The sequence below is a fragment of the Micromesistius poutassou genome (assembly GCF_964030765.1).
Source record: "Micromesistius poutassou genome assembly, chromosome: 19".
In the NCBI taxonomy this organism is placed as follows: Eukaryota; Metazoa; Chordata; class Actinopteri; order Gadiformes; family Gadidae; genus Micromesistius; species Micromesistius poutassou.
In genome coordinates, this window is record NC_140289.1 from 5,242,396 (window position 1) to 5,259,758 (window position 17,363).

Sequence of the window (17,363 nt, forward strand, 5' to 3'; positions counted from 1 at the left end):
CAAGACATTTCGGGATGCTCAAGATTCAAGTTGAGTAATATTAAAAAATAAATAAGGTTTAGCAAAAAATGTAGACTGTAGACCTGACGTCTTACCTGGGAGAGTGTGTCGATGGCTGGCCGTTATCTTGATCCTGCCGTTGTCTTCCAACTGAGCGGATAGGCCTATGTAATGGCGCGTTTCCACCGAGCGGTACGGTACGGTTCGGTTGCGTTTCCACCGCCAAAAGTTGGGCAGGGTCCGTACCTATTTTTCGGTAGGCTACTCCTCCCTTGAGGTACCAAGCGGTCTGAAAGTGCGCCGAAAAGGAGGGAGCCATACACGCCATCCGTTAATTGGGCGACAGAATCGTCACTTCAGTGCGACAGGGGGTTAAAAACAAACAAACACAGTACCAGCAAGGTATTTCTGGACAACGGCGAAAGCTTCGATCGTTTATTGAAGAAAATGTCGCGAAAAAGTTTGCCGTCCTTCTTGGACGTCCTCCATTTTTGCTCTTTGTTTTATGTGTCGCATTCTTCTTTTAATTTAATTTATTAGCAGGCTAAACCGTGTCGCGCTGCTATGATGTCACGATCGGCTCACGATGGAAACCCGAGCCGCAACCGAGCTTTCCCGTTCCGAGCCGGACTTAACCGTACCGCACCGTACCGCAAAGCACCGACTGCTGGTCACATGAGCACTGGAACAAGTGTGGAGAAGCAACTTGTCCGGCGACAGGCCTACTATTATAGTCGTAAGCTATATCAGTTATAAAACAAAAAATATAGAGGCCAAGGCCTATATGTTCCAAACGAGCAGCTTCCATGGCTGCATGTTTTTTTTTTTCAAACACAGGATATCGCAGACGAACTACCCTTGCTTGGTAGGCTATCTTTCACTAAAAGTGCCAACAAATAAAGATGTAGGCCTACACAAGCTTCGATTCTGTGTTTGAATGCCACTGCTCTTGCACATGCTCAGGGAGATCGAGGCGCGCAATATGCTACATACGTGCGAAGATTATGGTTGCGTTTAAGGTGATCATTCTCAATTCTCAATTCTGAATGCAGAGCAAGACCGCGAAGTGTGAGACAGCGAGAGGGTTAATTAAATAAATAAAGGAAGAAGGAAGTGTGGGTGGGGCAGACAGACTCTACGCAGACATTCCAGTGGGTGTGTTCAGGTAAGTCATGTCGCGACCTGCTCACCTGTTCTGCTACTGCAGCAAGACACCACCTTGATGTAGACGTGTTGTTCACATTCTCTCAGTTTCTCTGATGTAGGCCTACTTATAGGTACACCTCTGCTTAATTTACTCTTCCCGTCACACTGCTTTAAACCAAAGGGTTCACTAGTGGTTCATCGAGATTTGATGTCCTATAGAGTCTGATCATGTCAGAAATCCGAGTGTATTACTCCAGTGTCAGCGGCTGTAAACAGGTAGGTACCGTATTGGTTTTGTTTAATTTCACGTTATGTTATGTCTCATTTCATGTTACGACTCCCTAACTGAATAGGCCTACTAATGGGTCCATGGATTAATAACTTCCACGACATCTCTTTACTTTGTCAATTTAGTGTATTGCCTTTCGGGAGCTGTTCTCGTATCTACAGCCTGTACTGAGCGTTCTGTAATGTAGTGTCCCTGTTCACTTCAGTATGAGGCACTGGCTCAATGGATATGTCCAAAACAACAACAAAAAATAATCACCTGGCTCTGCGTTTACTTTTTCTAGACGAAGAAACAACAGCAACACATACTAATGGTTTTGGACGGGAAAAAAATAGTCCACACTGACGTGGACGTTGCCCAGAACCCTGAGCACAAGGACAAGATGAGGAGGATAGCCTGCAACGACACAGCACTGCCCCCCCAGATATGCAACGGTGACCAATACTGCGGGGTGAGTCCTTAAATCCACGACCACCCCTTGGTATTTTGATCACGTTAAAACATTTTGTCAACTTCGTGATGTTCCTCCAGCAGCCACACCTCTGTGCTGGGGGGTGGAGCTATGTGGGTGTGCCGCACATTCTGCAAATATATGTGCAGAACTGAATCACTGAACCGCAATATAGACTGTAGTCGCAGTACCCAAGTGTTTCTGGTCTTCAAACTTGCTATATTTGTTAAATACATGCACACACAGACACACGCAAACTTAGCAGTTGTCTTGTTGTATAATTAACTCTGTATTTCCTTCTTTCTATAGGACTATGAGGCGTTTTTTAATGCTGTAGAAGAGGAAAAATTGCCAGAGTTCCTTAAACTCTGATGACGACAACAAGGAAAAAGCGCATATGTGCCGACACATTTTTTAAAGATACAAATAAAGAGTTGTATAATTATCCACATGACTCAAGAATTACTGTTGCTATTCGTAGATTCTCTCTCAATAAATGCCACCCATTACCAATACCTTAAGCAATATCTCTTCGATTAGGCCTATATAGCCTATTATTATTTTTTTTAGCAAATCACGCACTTCATTTTAATTATTATTATTATTATTATTATTATTTAAAAAAAAATCTGTCCAATTTAATTGTAAGTGGTTACCCTTGCAATGAGATATGTTAAATAAAGCCTGATATAGAATATATATATATATATAATACATTCTAGGCCAATAGCAGTGAGGCTTCGTGGTATAGCCCTCATAGTCCACTGCAAAAGTAAACAATTGTTGAATGATTTTAACACATAAATCAATCTCAAAAAGTGCAAACGTTTTACATTCACACAACAATGTAAAATAAATCCGGCCTATCCGAGGGCTAAGCCTCAATGGTTTTGGTGTGAGATTGGGTCAAAGGAAGCGTTTAAACGGCAGGCAGTGATTTACACACTGATTAAATGCATAGACTTTGACAATCTTGCCTAGGGCGCCATGTTAGTCAGAGCCGGCTACAGGAAAGCTGTAGGCCTACAATGATAAACCTTCTGTTAGGGAACCTGTGTATTACGTGACGACGACCAGTAGAGGTCGCTCCAAGATCTCATAATCGCCAATATTTTCCCCATGCTGTGTTAATAGACAACCCATGTAAGGTCGCTGTTCACATATGTAACCGTGGACAGTTTAAGCAGCAGTGAATAGCAGAGCAACCCTCTGAGAGTCATCATGCGTTCCCTTTGCCCCATTCAAGATTATTAACCAAACTGTCTGATCATCTGCAGTCACTTCAAATACTTGGAATAGTTATTATTTCATTCCATACCTTGGCCAATAACCATATATGTCCATTTTCTCACTTTAAGAAACTGTGCTAGATGGTCGTGGCCAGTGGCGTCACTAGGCTGTTTTATTCGGGGCCAAAGCCCCGGATCAAATTGAAATAGCCCCGAATCTATTTGTGTTTGAAAAAAATAATAATAATAATAATAATAAAAAAAAGACAATTCAACCCCCCCCCCCCCCCCCCCCCCCCTACAATCGCACCTACAATCGCGCCTGGTCGTGGCTTTGAGATAGCTTGGTATTGTAAGTGGCTGCCTAGGATGAATTCTCAATTTGTATCAATGGAGAGAGAGACAATCAAACGGACTTATTCAGACACAGGATTATACCACGTCCGACTTTTTTTTTATTAGGAATTACTCTTTAAGATGGAGTTATTAAAAAGGTTTGGTGAAATCGTGTCATCCGTCGGCGAGAAGTGACTCATGAATATTCAACAAGTAGGGATGGGCGTAGGGCGTTTATAAAACCTGCAAATGCATGTTAAAAAACATATGTGGTTTTAGCTTCCGGAACCCCAGCATTTCAGGCAGCACTTCTCGCCTCACACACATTTTGGACCATTAGCCGGTTTTCCCAGCAGACATTTGAAAATACAAATAGGCCTACTAATAGTCTCCATCAGATAATCTGACCAACATCTTTTAGTGCCGTTTTTATTTTCTCTCTCTCCCTTTCTCTCTCCCGCCCCCCGCCCCCACCTCATTTAAACATCTGTGGGTTATTTATCTGTGATGGTGAAACAGCAATGTGGTGGACATCTGTCCTGCATAAACCCACTCACTTAGAATGAACAACATGCTTAGAGGATACCTCATCCACCTTCCTGTATATCGATTTGGGCTCAAAATAGAAACCCAGGTTTAGATTAACATATGCCAGCAGCGATATATATAAAGATTTGATTTTAACAGAGGGGAAGAGTTTCCAGGTTTAGAAAATGAAAGCCCTCCATTGTATTTTTAGGTTTAAGTGTCTTTGCTAAAGTTACTTTAATGGCAATGGTGTGCCATTGCTGAGTAGGCCTACTTCAAGCCCAGGCTCTGTGCTGTTTCACCCCTGAAGTCCTGCTATAATAACATTGTAAGACTGCAGCTGGATCCAAGATTACTGGCCAGTGATATCATCCTTGGCCCTGAAAAAGTGAATAAAGAGAATTAATCAAAATAAATGTTATCCTATCCTCACATTTCTTACTCCTCAAAGATGTCAGCAATGCACACAACGTATAAATACAAATGTGATTCAACTATTTAAAAATCACTACTTTACACTCCTCCTCATTGAATAAGAGAAGCCTGTTTGATTTTTCTGAATTAGTGAGTTTTTAATGTGAAAGTCATTTAAATCCAATCTTTATTAGTTGAAATTGTTGTTCTTTCTTCAGATTGAAGCATACAAAATTAAATTTGAAGGGCTTCTGGCCTCTGTTATGATCGATTGTGATAAAGATGTGGTGTTAGACCACATCTCAGACTAAACAAAACACAAATGGGATGAGGTTGTCACTACTACTGGACCCCAGTCTCGAAAAGTGGAGATTTCTCAAGAACTATAACGTACAATTACTTCACAACATGAGGGTAGGATAGTGTAGAGGTGTAGGGTGACTGACTCCCAACCGAAAGAGTCTTTGTTCGATTTCCTGTTATGGCCATGGCCTTACCCAGCAGATGTTCTGCTCTGTCTCCCCCTCTATGACAAGGTGGTCCATCGTTTTCCCAGGCTCTACACCTGTTCTTGACTTTCACACCTGCCTGCCTGTAATCCACCCTCATCTGTCCACCTCCTGTTTGTTCTCTGTAACAAACCTCTGGTTTAATTCAACTTCTTTTGTCTGCGCTTGGGTTCCTCCCAACATTCACAAATTTCCCAAGAACTACCTGCTCTTCAATGACATGTATCCAAGGTTGCTTTGGACAAAATCATCTGCCTAATAAATCTAAATAAAATGCATCCAAATACAATGATCAGCAAATCTATAAAACTATTTCTGACCAATACGGTCAGAACCAATAACAACCACGATGAGCCAGGGGATGAATGCAAAGTCTTTATGTATTTTTATATATATATTTATAAATGTATATATCTCTTCAACTGCATAACAACATATTCACAGAGCACACACTGGAAGTATACAACAGATTCAACAGACACTTGATATGATGGCGGTGAGGAACATGGCTTTCGAGGCAGCTTCCCTTTTGGTGACCCCTGACCCCAGTCCAAGTGGTGAGCCAACTTCTGTGTATAGAGTCATTTCAAAGCTTCAGCAAACTTAGAAAAAAACGGAAATAAATACTGTACAAGACCATATACGTAATACTATGTTTTTTTTATATTTTTGTTATTTTCTTCAGAAATCACCAAAATAAAAGTTCTCGACAATAGAACACCTTGATAAGCAGTTTGAGGACAGGAGCAATTTCCCCTTTTCGAAAACCTTTTTCTAATATTCCAAATATATATAAATATATATGATATATATATGATATATATATATCATTTGGAATATTAGAATATAAGATGACATCAAGTATATATATATATATATATATATATATATATATATATATATATATATAATTGATATAAAGTGCCTTCCTTCGTCATCGGTGGCCAAACTGCGTGAATGATACATACATCTGGGGGAAAAATCCTGAAATAGTTTGGGCGCGTTAGCCCATAGAACTAGATAGATAGAAGGGCTTGTTCCCAGAGCATCATTGTATTTAGTTGTGTTTATCAATGTTGACACAGGAATCATAATAATGATAGTAATAATTATAATATAATAATAACAACAATAATATAATGGTAATAATTATAAAATAACATATATCATGACTCCTCGACAGTGATAATGACTTCCCTTCGCTTATTTCTCTCCTAATATTCTTGTAATTAAAATCATGAGGAAGCTTCAAAAGGATTGCCCAGTCTGTTCATTTAGGCTTTACGTGGTTGATCCCAAAACGTTTTTGTTCAACCGAACACGTGTCATCAACGACCAAAGCAGTACTCCCTTATAACAACATGTAGAAAAAAACAAATTAAATTACCTGGAATAATAACACACAAAATAAAAATCACCTTTACTAATCCGGAGTGAACATAATTCAACCTTCAAGCAGTTGAATGCACTCAATGCACTTTTTGCGCTGGGGACAATTTGTGCTCTGGGGTCGAGGTAAATTGAATAAAACATTTAGATCATGGACATTTCCCCTGAGACCATTTAAGAGAGAGGTATGTGAGCTTTGCAGGTCTGCTGTGCTTACAACCTTGTCAGACCACGTTACATTAGAAAGCTGACTACGTCATAAAAAGATCTCTGGGAAAAAACATGGAAATACGTGTTGTTCTTGCTGTCTTAATTGATTGTGATGAAAACATCACACTTGAATCACAGTTACATACTTTGAGCCCTGTCCTTAGTTGGTTTTTGTTTTAGACTTAATTCCATCTCTTGGTATTAATAACCTCCAGGTTCAGAGATAACTAATCTCTACGACAGTGTGAGTTCAACCATCTGGAATGGCTAATTAGCACAAGCCCAGAATAAGAAGTGCATTAAATGAGTGGAGTCAGCTGGTTCAATGCATTGGGTGGATCAAGTAATGAAATTACTGTCTCACTTCCTGAACCCTGAACTGTCCATCACTGTTGTTTGATCTGATTTACAACCGTCTATATTCCCAAAGAGATTAATTTAAGGAAAGTTCAAGTCCTCAAAATGAGAGTCTGTTATCTTCTCACCCTGATGTCTGTTGGAATTCTAGTGCGGCTTTAACCTCCTCGTCACATAGAGGAAGCTAGTGCTCGCTAGCAGCCATTTGCACAAGACAATAGTAAAGGGAATAGGGGCTATTTTAATTAACTTACTTAAGAAATAATTATGAAATGATGAATTATGAAATACTGACATGTTCAATAGGAGATTTTAAACATTTTAGGACAAACCTTTCCTTAACTAGCTTCACTATGTGTTCATGTGCTGAAATTCTCGAATTATTCTATAGTTTTACATATGTCCGTCCATCCTGACCCAAGCACTTTCATCAACAGTGACTTTGAAATTCTAAGCTAGCTTAATTAATTTAAGCAGCTTTGCCAGGCTAGCAATAAATCGTTATAATAAATAATTAGTTCAAATCTGCACTCTGCACTTACTGAAACCAACTCTAGGTTCATTTCCTACGGTAAAACACACAGTCAAGATGGTAACCACATGTTGCAAATGTCGACCGCTTGAGTTCCAGGACACCATCAAAAAGACAAAAAAATAAACTGCCAGCAGGTAGACATCCTGCTTACATGCACAAAAATATGCTAAAACGAAGAGCCTGATGTCATGCCAGATGTGTAAACGGGGCAAGCACCGGTAGGATACTGCATTGTTTTGTGATATTCACGTGATTCAGTTCATAGCTCGGTTCCTGTCTGATATCGGGACACTCACGTCAGAGACCACCAACACTTCCCAGCTAACTTTGAAGCCACCCAAAACATCCAACACCGTATGTCTTTGCATGCCAACAACTTTGACAATAACAGATGCATGATTTAGAAGACATTTAATAAAACCTTAAAAGGGCCCCCCCACACACACATCTCGTGTTACGGGGACCGGCCCATCGGGATCTCTGGGTGAAGTGGAGGTTTTGGCTGTGTTCTCTCTCTCTCCCTCTTCCCCCGCCCTCTCTCAGTACTCCCTGGCCTCCTCCAGCTCGTTCAGAAACACGTCTTGGTGAGGGTTCTCGGGGCACGCCAGCCCGCGGTTGGGTGGTCGCACGGCATGGAAACGGCTCCAGTCACCCCGACAGAGGATCCAGGGCAGCACGTCCACCTTGAAGTGCAGCTCGGGGGAGAACTCGGTGCTGATCAGGTTGGGCGTGCCGGCACCCTTCCCCCGTGTGAGCAGCCGCCCGCGTTCGTCGTAGCAGCACTGCTGCGCCGCCAGCGTGGACGACTCGCCGGAGAGCGTGGAGCGGATGCAGGAGCGCGCCGACGGCTTGTACACGTCCAGGCGCTCGGTGGGGCCGCTGGCATCGCGCCACCGGAAGGGCCGGCCGCGCACCTCGTCGTGGAGGCTGACCACCGCGTAGGCCGCCGCCGACGGGTAGGAGCAGGGGCAGCCGGGCAGCTCGGACAGCACCTGGTGGAGGTAGCGCTGGAGGAAGTCGCTCTTGCAGCTCAGCCACTTCTCGCAGGTGTCCACGTCTGGAGGTTAGAGGGAGTAGGACACACGCATTACGGTCGGGGTAATTACAGAGCCTGAATTCTACTGCTGAAAATCTGTATTTCTAAAACTCCTTCCTCTTCCTCTCAAGGTAAGTTTTGCTGTCGCGTCGGCTATATGCTATTTAGTTATTTTGGAGGTGCTTTTATTCAAAGTGAAAGTGAAATTCACATACGTTTCATTAGGGAAAAGCATTAGGTCAAGCAATTTACTCAAGGGTGTAGGAATGAAGACTTTTTACTTTTTCAGCTTGGAGACAAACACCCTGAAAACCCGTCAAGAAATACAAACAAAACACTTCTCAACCGACCTGTCCCGAAGGGTTCTGTGCCGTTCTCCATCTCAAAGGGGAAGGGCTCCACCAACGTGTTAACATCATCTACGAAGAGCAAAGAGGACACTTAGCACCAACCAGTGTAGGCACCCACCACCACTGACAGTGAGTTAAAGTACAATCACAAAAGGCTAGATCCAACTCACCAGGACAAAGTTCCTGGTCACATCTGGAGGCTTCGGTCAGGGTGCAGGAGTAACCACATGACTTGGTTCTCTTGCGTTCTCCTTGGCCACAGGTCACCGAGCAGGGGGTCCAGGCAGACCACTCCTCTGTCTCCTTCTCTGTGGGAAGCAAAACAGGAAGGGAACCACCCATCCAGTCAATTTTACCCCGGTTGTACAACAAAATGTCATTTCAAACGTGATCCCTGCATTCGGCCTCTCTCTAGGACCCACAGTGCAGCGTCCAGGGACCGACCCCAGGGCTAATTCCGGAGCACTGGCAGGAATATTCACCTAACATTTATGTATTTTGGTGTGGGAGGAAACCAGAGCATCCGGAGGAACACTGAAACTCCACAAAGAAAGGTGCCAGCTGGGTTTGAACCCAAGGCCTTGTTGCCATGCTTCTCATCCTGCAAACTTACTTGTGTCAATCTATCCAGAATCCATCCATCTTTAGATTTTATTAATGTACTCAACCCTCAAAAGTATCAAATGAGGTTGATATTTTGACACCAATACCAAACAATACTTGAAGAGTCATTGTTGCTTGGGGTAGCTGGCCGTATTTAAGAATTGCTGCATATTTCTCCCAAGGAATGTTCCTAATATGGAAGAGACGGAATATTCTGGACCCTAATTCATAGAATGTTGTATAGGCTGCCATAGTCAATACCAATTGGCAATTATTTCCCCCTCTGATGTAAGCTTTCCCATACAACCCATAGTCATTCAAGTAATATGTTATGTATCCTTCAGTGAATTAAAGAGGGAGAGAAACAGATACAGAGTGACACTTGACTAGGGTGGGTGGATCATTCTGCAGTGTTAATGACATGGAAACAAGTTAAAAAAAAAACAATTAAAGGCGAAGGGTGCGGTAATACCAGCCTGGGTGTAGCAAGTGCTCCCTTTGCCCTCGTGGGTGCTGCCCAACAGCCATGTGACCCGGGTCTCAGAAGGGTTTTAATTACGGGATGGGTTAAAATAGGCGGCCTTGATTTAGGCCCAAGCAGTGTTTAGATCTCACCAAATCACAGGCAATGTTCCTGGATTCTTTTAATGTATTTTTTCTGGCTAGACGGTTTGTTCCCTCAATCCACATTTATATTATTTGGCGGAGGCAGTGTAGGACACATGGCTTTGACTGTTGTGTTGTTTCATCTACAACTACTGTGCTGGAGCACCTCCACCCATGAAGCAGGGGATTGCACTGATCTGGGCTAATCAGATCCATATAGTGGGGTTGACCACAACAAAGGCCAACACAAGCTTCTGTGAAATATAACGGCTGTTTCCTAAAGGACATTAAGACCTTCAGAAGGGGTGCCAACTTCATCCTTTCTCTCTGCGTCCTGTGAGAAATCTTCAAAATGATCCACCCTCCTGTGCTCATTTTATCTCCATTTCCTATTCACACCCGGGTTTCTTTAACTCTGTCTCTGTACGAGGCCCATGCCTACCGAGACAGGCCGCCACTTTTTTTTCCCACCGGAAGAAAGCAGGAAGATAAACAACAAACAACGAACAACAAAGCCATAAATGCTAGGGTCGAGCCCTTGAAAGCCCCTCAAAATTCTTGAACTGGCCTCGTAGCGCTCGGCCGCAGAGGGCAGTGAGGGCCACCGGGGTCCGGGATGGATGGGGGCACGGGGGCCCGTGGGATGGATGAAAGAGCCAGCCGAATGGCCCCTGTCATTCTGGATTCCCAATCTGCCCTCTAATTGTCCGCAAAGCCGCGGGCTGTTTTGTCCCTGCAGCACAGTGGCGGCCTCACGCTGCCATTAGCGAGCGCATCGGCTCCATCTTCAAAAGACGGGCCTCTACAAACCAGCACGACCAGTGTCCACTTCAAAGTGCCCCGGAGCCCACAATGGCATGATGGTCTAGTGCCCATGTTCCCACTCCTGGCATGCACCGGCCCACTCTGGCAGTTGGGACGGGCTATGCCGCCATCCGCCAAAGTCAATATCTCTCAATATTCTCTCTCTCTTTCACTCTATCACTCTCTCTCTCTCACTCTCCCCCCCTCTCTCTCTCCCCGCTCTTTCCCCCCCCCTCTCTCTCTCTCTCTCTCTCTCTCTCTCTCTCTCTCTCTCTCTCTCTCTCTGTACAAACATTCCAGCCCTTTTCATAGTTAATTGTATATCATTCCATACAACAAACTCAAAACCTAGCAGGGAACCTATTCATTTTTTCCCTAATTATCTCAAACAAATGCGGTTATATCTGTTGCAGTTAAAAATAATTTGGAAGCAGTAATTACTTGCTCCCCAGGAAGCCACACGGAACACACTGTGAAATATGCTCAAGCGCAAATATTTTAATACGGCCATAACGGCAGACGGTGAGCATGCCACTTGGCAATGCTTACCATAGTAGCTCTGCATGGGATCCCAGCCCTCGTTCCAGTGGCTGTCCCAGTCCCCTCCTACGCCACTGGGAAGGGGCTCCTCACTGCCATAGTCCAAGGAGTAGTCTTCCTCCTCCTCTTCCATCTCCTCCTCCTCCTCTCCGATGTCGTCCAGGCCGGAGCGGCCGGTGCTGTCCTCGCTGGAGTCTGCATCGGTGTATCCCCAGAAGAGAGGCCAGAAGAGCTTCTTCCCACCCAGCCAGTCGATGGTGGAGGACGGGGCAGAGGGCGGCTGCCAGTCCTTATCCTTGGACAGGTCCATCTCCACCTCCATCTGGGGCTCATCCACCACCTCGATGGTCACCTGCGGTGGGAGAACATGGTCAGATGTTGGGATAAAACGTACACTCTCAACACCGATTACGTCTGCGTTTTTAACGTGTATCGGCATCGTCCGACCCCATTATTATTTTTTTTTTTATTCATTTTTTTTCCCCCGCCATGATTTACTGACAGACAGAAATTGAGACTTGTAACATTTGTTATCATCATTGTGTCCTTTTTATGATGTAAATTGAGGGAGCAAAAGCAGTATCGACTCCAAATATCGGCTCAAGAAAATCTGCGTATTGGTCATTGGCTAAGGCTGATGAAAAAAATTTGGTATCGGCATCGGCCCTAAAAAATCCACATTGGTCGATCCCTAGTCTTTATCATGACGCAAGCAGTCTCCCGCTTCTGAAGCTCAAAAAGGAAATGCAGCAGAGCGATTAATGACGCAGACAAACGCAGCAGACACACTCGTTTGCAGATGATCGTTGATCTTTTGAACACATGAGCATTGGGTGACGAACGTATTTTGGGGAAGCGAACCATATCCACATTGGAAAATTATCTGTGTATATCGGGATGGCCCCGAACTTTGTTCAGCCAGCCAGACATGAGCACGATCACTGAGACAGATCAAACGAACCTAGCTCTAAAGTGAGCCACCTTCCACAGCTCCGAATGAGTCATTTAAGACACAACCGTTTTCAACAGCAGCAACTTCCGACATGTTCAATTAGGTGACAATAAAATGAGATACTCAAATCAGCATACATTTCTCCGTTATTTATTTTCTCTCCTCCTTTTGAGTCACAGGGAATGCATTCTTTAATTAACTTTATTCGTATCTACCAACTTGAGTTTCACCATTTGTATGAAATTTCCTGGTCATATAGTACTTCTACGTTTTTAATCAACGTTCAATTTCCCTCAACACAATTTTGTTAAGTGTCTTTGAGTGACAAAAAAAAAAAAAGCACTATATAAATCCCTAATTATTATTATCTAAGCCAGAGACGACAGACATGATACCTCACCTGTATATTGGGGTTCTGAGAGCTGATATCAGCGTTAGCCAGGTCTGGGAAGTTCTTGAGGTCCAGAATGAAGGGTTTGGTCTCTTCTTCTGGTTCCGGCTGGGGCAGGACCCCCACCGAGCGATGCGGTGATAGGGAGCCCCTTCTCTGGGGTCCGTGGCTCTCGGGCAGGATACTCTGGACCTGGTTATGCTCCTCCGGTTCCTCTGCAATGTTCTGAACCTCATCCTTCTTGTCAGCAGTCTGGGACTGACCAAGAAAGACATTTTGTTTTTTGTAATGTGTAGCATTAACGATTTAGTTTGCATGCAAGGCAACTTTTAGATACAGGTCATTAATGATCAGGATGGGGTTAGGGGCATCGCTCTCCAGGATGCCTTCAGGTTAGCCTGTCGGCATTGGGGCTCAAACCCAGAACCTTTCGGCTGAGAGGATTAACGAATTACATCTAGTGGGGTCCGGCGACAACAGAACAATAATAGCCAATGGCCATCTGCCCATTTCTTGTGTTCTCGTTTCCAGGACCGAAATATCCAGCATTTCACAGCTCTGTCAGTGTTTTTTTAAAAGCCATCAAGGCACCCAAGCATTCCTCCAATCAGCCGACCCCGACCTTGCTGCCCACCCCCCCCACCGGCACCACCCGCACCACCACCACCACCACTGCCCCCCCGTTTCCCACAGCAGCCATGGCACCCAGGCCCTCTGGACAAAGAAGGGGCCTGTGTAGCATGGATCCCTCCTCTCCACTCACTTAATGAGAGGCCCTGGGATGCGCGGGACCCCTGCACTGGGGCACGGTGGGGTTTGGGTTGGGGGTGCGGCGGTGGGGGGGTGTGAACTTCATCGCCATGCGGTCCGTGCAGGTTGTTAGGGGGAGGGGGCAGGGGGGGGCTATTATGCCGGCACATATCTGGGAAAAACAACATCTGAGGTCTGCCTTAATGTGTACGTCAAAGCCAGCTTTTACTCTTTATTAAAATGTATGCATGGCATAATTGTTATTTCACCTCACTTTTATTAAAAATAAATGTCTCCATGCTTGTCTTTGACTGAGCATCCTTTAGAAATGTCTTTCATTTGTGATTCCTGCCCATGTTAATCCCTCCAAATGGCCTTGTGTGATTGAAATCTTCTCCGTAAATAAACGTCCCTTGCCTTCACTGGAAACCTGTGATCCACACCCTTCCTGGTGAATGATGCATGAACGCAGTAATCGGCGTGTTGGATCGGTTGTGTCCATAAAATAAATATGATCTACTAAGGAGGATAGGTGAGGGTGTGTGGCAGGTTCCTGTCAAAGGGGTCCTTAAGTAAGCCCTTACTGTATCAACACATCCTCACCATCCTCACCTCACCAATACGATCCTACACAAAGTGTGGAAAACTGTGCTCACACACACACACGGACCAACAGACAGCTTGTTGCTTTGCACTAGGGTCCGACAACAAGGAGGGAGGGTTAGGGGGGCACATACCTTCACACCCCCCCTCCTCCTCTCATCCTGTTGCACATCTGGATCGCGTGTTCCTTTGCCCCGCATATCTCTCTCCTCCTTTCTCCCCTCTCTGTGATCGCTCCACATGCCTCCTCCTCCTCCTCCTCCTCCACCCCACCTCCTCGCCCAGTAGGAGCGTGCGGGGACGATCAAAGCAGACGCCCGATTGGCTGTGTCTTAGCATTGGTGATCAGCACCCTCTGCGCAGTCCCACCCACCTCCACCCACCCCTGCTGGACGTCCCGGACCCTGACATATATTAAGCCGGTGGACTAGGTCGACCAGGGAGGGTTGAGTGTACAGGTCTATAGGTTTGGGTATACAAGTTTATAGGGTTGAGCATGCAGGGGTGTAGAGTTTAGTCTAGCAGTCTTTAGTGATGACGAGTATGCAGTTTTATAGGGTAAGGTAAACAGGCTTATAGGGTTGAGTTTACAGTGTCAAAGGGTTGACTTTACAGGCTTATGGAGTTGACATGGTCCTAGGGTTGAGTACACAGGGTTGTGGGGTTGAGTTGGGTTTACAGGGTCATATGGAAGGGTTGAGCATACAGGCGTATGGGGTTGAGTGTACAGGCTTGTGTGGTTGAGACCAGGGTAGAGTTGAGTTAACAGGGTTATAGGGTTGAGTCTACATGGTAAAAGAGTAGTTTACAGGGTTGCATGGGTTGAGTATATAAGGTTATGGGATTGAGTATGCAACATATGGGGTTGAGTACATAGGGTTATAGGGTTGAGTATACAGGGTTATAGGGTTGAGTATACATGCCTATGGGGTTGAGTACGGAGGTAGAAGAAGCATGTGTGTGTGTGTGGAGCGTGGGCTGGGGTGCACAGGCTGTGTGGCAGGCCTTGATTTACGCAACCGTAAATATCAAAGGTTCTCCTGCACCCGGCCGTTTCCAAACCATTACAGAAGAACAATAAACTATGGACCCGCTTTGATCCCCATTTAAAAAAAAAAAAAAAAGAGTGGGGGGGGGGGGGGGGGATTGCCGGCATGATGGAGTAGAGGAGGAGAGGGGGAGAGGGGAGGAGGCAACACAGTCGCAGACAGTCGCAGACAGAGGCCATTCTCTCCTCCCACCTCCTCCTCCACCTCCTCCCACTCCACCCCTATGAGATGAGAGACCCCCCGGGTGAAAAAAAACAGGAAATTCCACATTAACACAAAAAAGGGCCAACGTAAACAATCAGACGGGTGACCTTTGACCTCTCTTGTGCTCTGGCGGGAGAGGAAGCTCAGGAGGTATGACTTGGCATGGGGACAGTTGCATATGGCTGGTTACCTTTGCACTTTAACTGTGCACAGGTATAAGGTTATATATATAACGTGAAGCCCAGTTGATGACCATGGATGACAAACACACAGTTTGGTGTATCTACAGCATCTCTTTCTTCTTTCCCTCTGTCTCTCTTTATCCGTCCCCCCTGCCCCCCCCCCCCCCCCCCTGCCCCCATCCTCTCTTCTTTGACATTTAACTGACATCAAACACATGGATGATATGACTGAGGCAGCGCGACAGGATATCTATGGGAGGAAAAAAGTTCAAAGGCACGGCACACATACACACACAAACCCAAACACAGACACACACACAAACACACACAATCTATTTTCATACGAATCATTCACTTGAAATCACAACATTCACACAGTACACTAAACACACCCGATCTATTTTCATTTTGACTTGAATACACAACACACACACAGTACACACAGTACACACAAGCTTCCCAGGGGCTGGAAACCGTCTCTGATACCTTAAATGGATGGAGAGAAGGAACCTGACATTATATACTGCGATCCGAGCTGGATACACTCTCCTTCATACCGTTTCTGCTCTGCATGCCTACAATTTCTGCTTTGAAATGTTGGTTTGTTTTTGCAACAAAAATAAAACATTGCGTTTACATCACTTTTTCCTACCTTGGAAAAATAACTGATCTGTAACATTTGTAGTTAAAGGCCAGGATAAGTGATTTGATCAAATTAGCAACTTATTGCATGTCGTCCGCAGGTGTGATCACGTGCATCGTCGCGAGAGCACCTCGAGACACGTGTTGCTGAGCTGGTCAGGAAAAGTACGTTAGAACAACACACAATTTAAAAATAAACTCTGAACTCTTACCTCCAGAGACACGCCGTTGTGGTGCAGTCTGTGGGCGACGTTCTTATGTCTGGTGGGGAAGCCCGTCACAACACTAGCGACAAGTAGAAGCCAAATCATCAAGACCTTTCCAAATCTCCCGGCAAGTTGACGCATCTTCTCACTCAAATTGCTTCTTTCGAAGTTTTTCCTTCACGTTGAATCGCGTCTATTCTATCCCCTCTTGTTCGGCTTGGACAATGGAAGACCACTGGTTAACTTTAGAAATAGCGGAGTTCCCTGTCTATCGTTTTATAAGAACAAGTGGTTTTACCGACTTGCCAGCTTCACAGTCTCGCACTTTATGAAGACGCGCGCCAGTGCTCCAGTGAAACCAACACGCGCTCCATGTCTCTTCTCAGCGACTCTCTCTGTTATCTCTGTCCATACGGCGGGGTCCAGGTCGCCCTCCACTGTCTCCAAAAAATCACTTTGGCGGGCTTTAAGTACCCAGAAAAGCCTTAATTCCCACGCGCAAATCTCCCCATCCGCACCGGCGCGCGCTTCTTCGACTACTTTAAAATGTGAGTCATCTCCTCGCGTGTGGGTGTTCTCTTCCAATACATTGACATCTGGAGTTCATGGTGTAGGCTATGCTACGCTTTTTACCTCTGCCGCGTTAATCCATTACCCAGTCGAAGTTCATCCTGGTTCGGTAGTGTTTGTGTGTTGTGTGTCTCTGTGCGTTTGACGCATGCCGAACGCGTTCGCTAAATTGGTCTTTTTTACGCACGCTTTCAGATGTCCTGAAACGGGACCGATGCTGAAGAAGTTGGGATGTGGGCGGTGCATTGCTCATAGTTCTAGGAGGGAGGAGGGGAGCGCTTTGAGGTTGTCGTTCACGGAGTAGCTAGAAAGGGTTCAAGAATGTTGGATTAGCGCAATGCCATGGTGCGTAATTGAGCAAATTAGACGCGTTCCAACTTCGAGCGGTCAAAATGTGGACGGTATCAGTATCCAATCTCTCTATAATCGTTCGTTCGTGTGTGTGTGTGTGTGTGTGTGTGTGTGTGTGTGTGTGTGTGTGT

At 45.1% G+C, this 17,363-nt stretch overlaps 2 protein-coding genes across 3 annotated transcripts; one reads left to right on the forward strand and one right to left on the reverse strand.

Annotated features, from left to right (window-relative positions):
- Positions 1-1,089: 1,089 nt before the first annotated feature.
- LOC311363766 (SH3 domain-binding glutamic acid-rich-like protein 3) lies at positions 1,090-2,331 on the forward strand. Its single transcript, XM_084483738.1, has 3 exons — positions 1,090-1,422; positions 1,719-1,886; positions 2,196-2,331. The coding sequence occupies exons 1-3, from the start codon at positions 1,375-1,377 to the stop codon at positions 2,256-2,258; spliced, it is 279 nt and encodes a 92-aa protein (XP_084339864.1). The 5' UTR covers positions 1,090-1,374; the 3' UTR covers positions 2,259-2,331.
- Positions 2,332-5,830: 3,499 nt separating this feature from the next.
- On the reverse strand, positions 5,831-17,235 carry ism2b (isthmin 2b). 2 transcript variants are annotated; one of them, XM_084483958.1, is made up of 6 exons: positions 16,318-17,235; positions 12,685-12,927; positions 11,342-11,684; positions 8,950-9,087; positions 8,780-8,848; positions 5,831-8,450 (listed from the first exon to the last, which is right to left on the reverse strand). In XM_084483958.1, the coding sequence occupies exons 1-6, from the start codon at positions 16,450-16,452 to the stop codon at positions 7,933-7,935; spliced, it is 1,446 nt and encodes a 481-aa protein (XP_084340084.1). In that variant the 5' UTR covers positions 16,453-17,235; the 3' UTR covers positions 5,831-7,932. The 2 variants fall into 2 exon arrangements, with proteins under 2 accessions (XP_084340084.1, XP_084340083.1); XM_084483957.1 differs by having other exon boundaries at positions 12,685-12,933; positions 16,318-17,234.
- Between the last annotated feature and the right edge of the window lie 128 nt (positions 17,236-17,363).

Coding starts and splice junctions, on each gene's coding strand:
- LOC311363766 (XM_084483738.1), top strand. CDS start 1,375: ATGTCAGAAATCCGAGTGTATTACTCCAGTGTCAGCGGCTGTAAACAG. Junction 1,423..1,718: donor GTGTCAGCGGCTGTAAACAG/GTAGGTACCGTA, acceptor TACTTTTTCTAG/ACGAAGAAACAACAGCAACA. Junction 1,887..2,195: donor ACGGTGACCAATACTGCGGG/GTGAGTCCTTAA, acceptor TTCTTTCTATAG/GACTATGAGGCGTTTTTTAA.
- ism2b (XM_084483957.1), bottom strand. CDS start 16,452: ATGCGTCAACTTGCCGGGAGATTTGGAAAGGTCTTGATGATTTGGCTT. Junction 12,934..16,317: donor ACAACGGCGTGTCTCTGGAG/GTAAGAGTTCAG, acceptor TTTCTTGGTCAG/TCCCAGACTGCTGACAAGAA. Junction 11,685..12,684: donor CTCAGAACCCCAATATACAG/GTGAGGTATCAT, acceptor CTCCCACCGCAG/GTGACCATCGAGGTGGTGGA.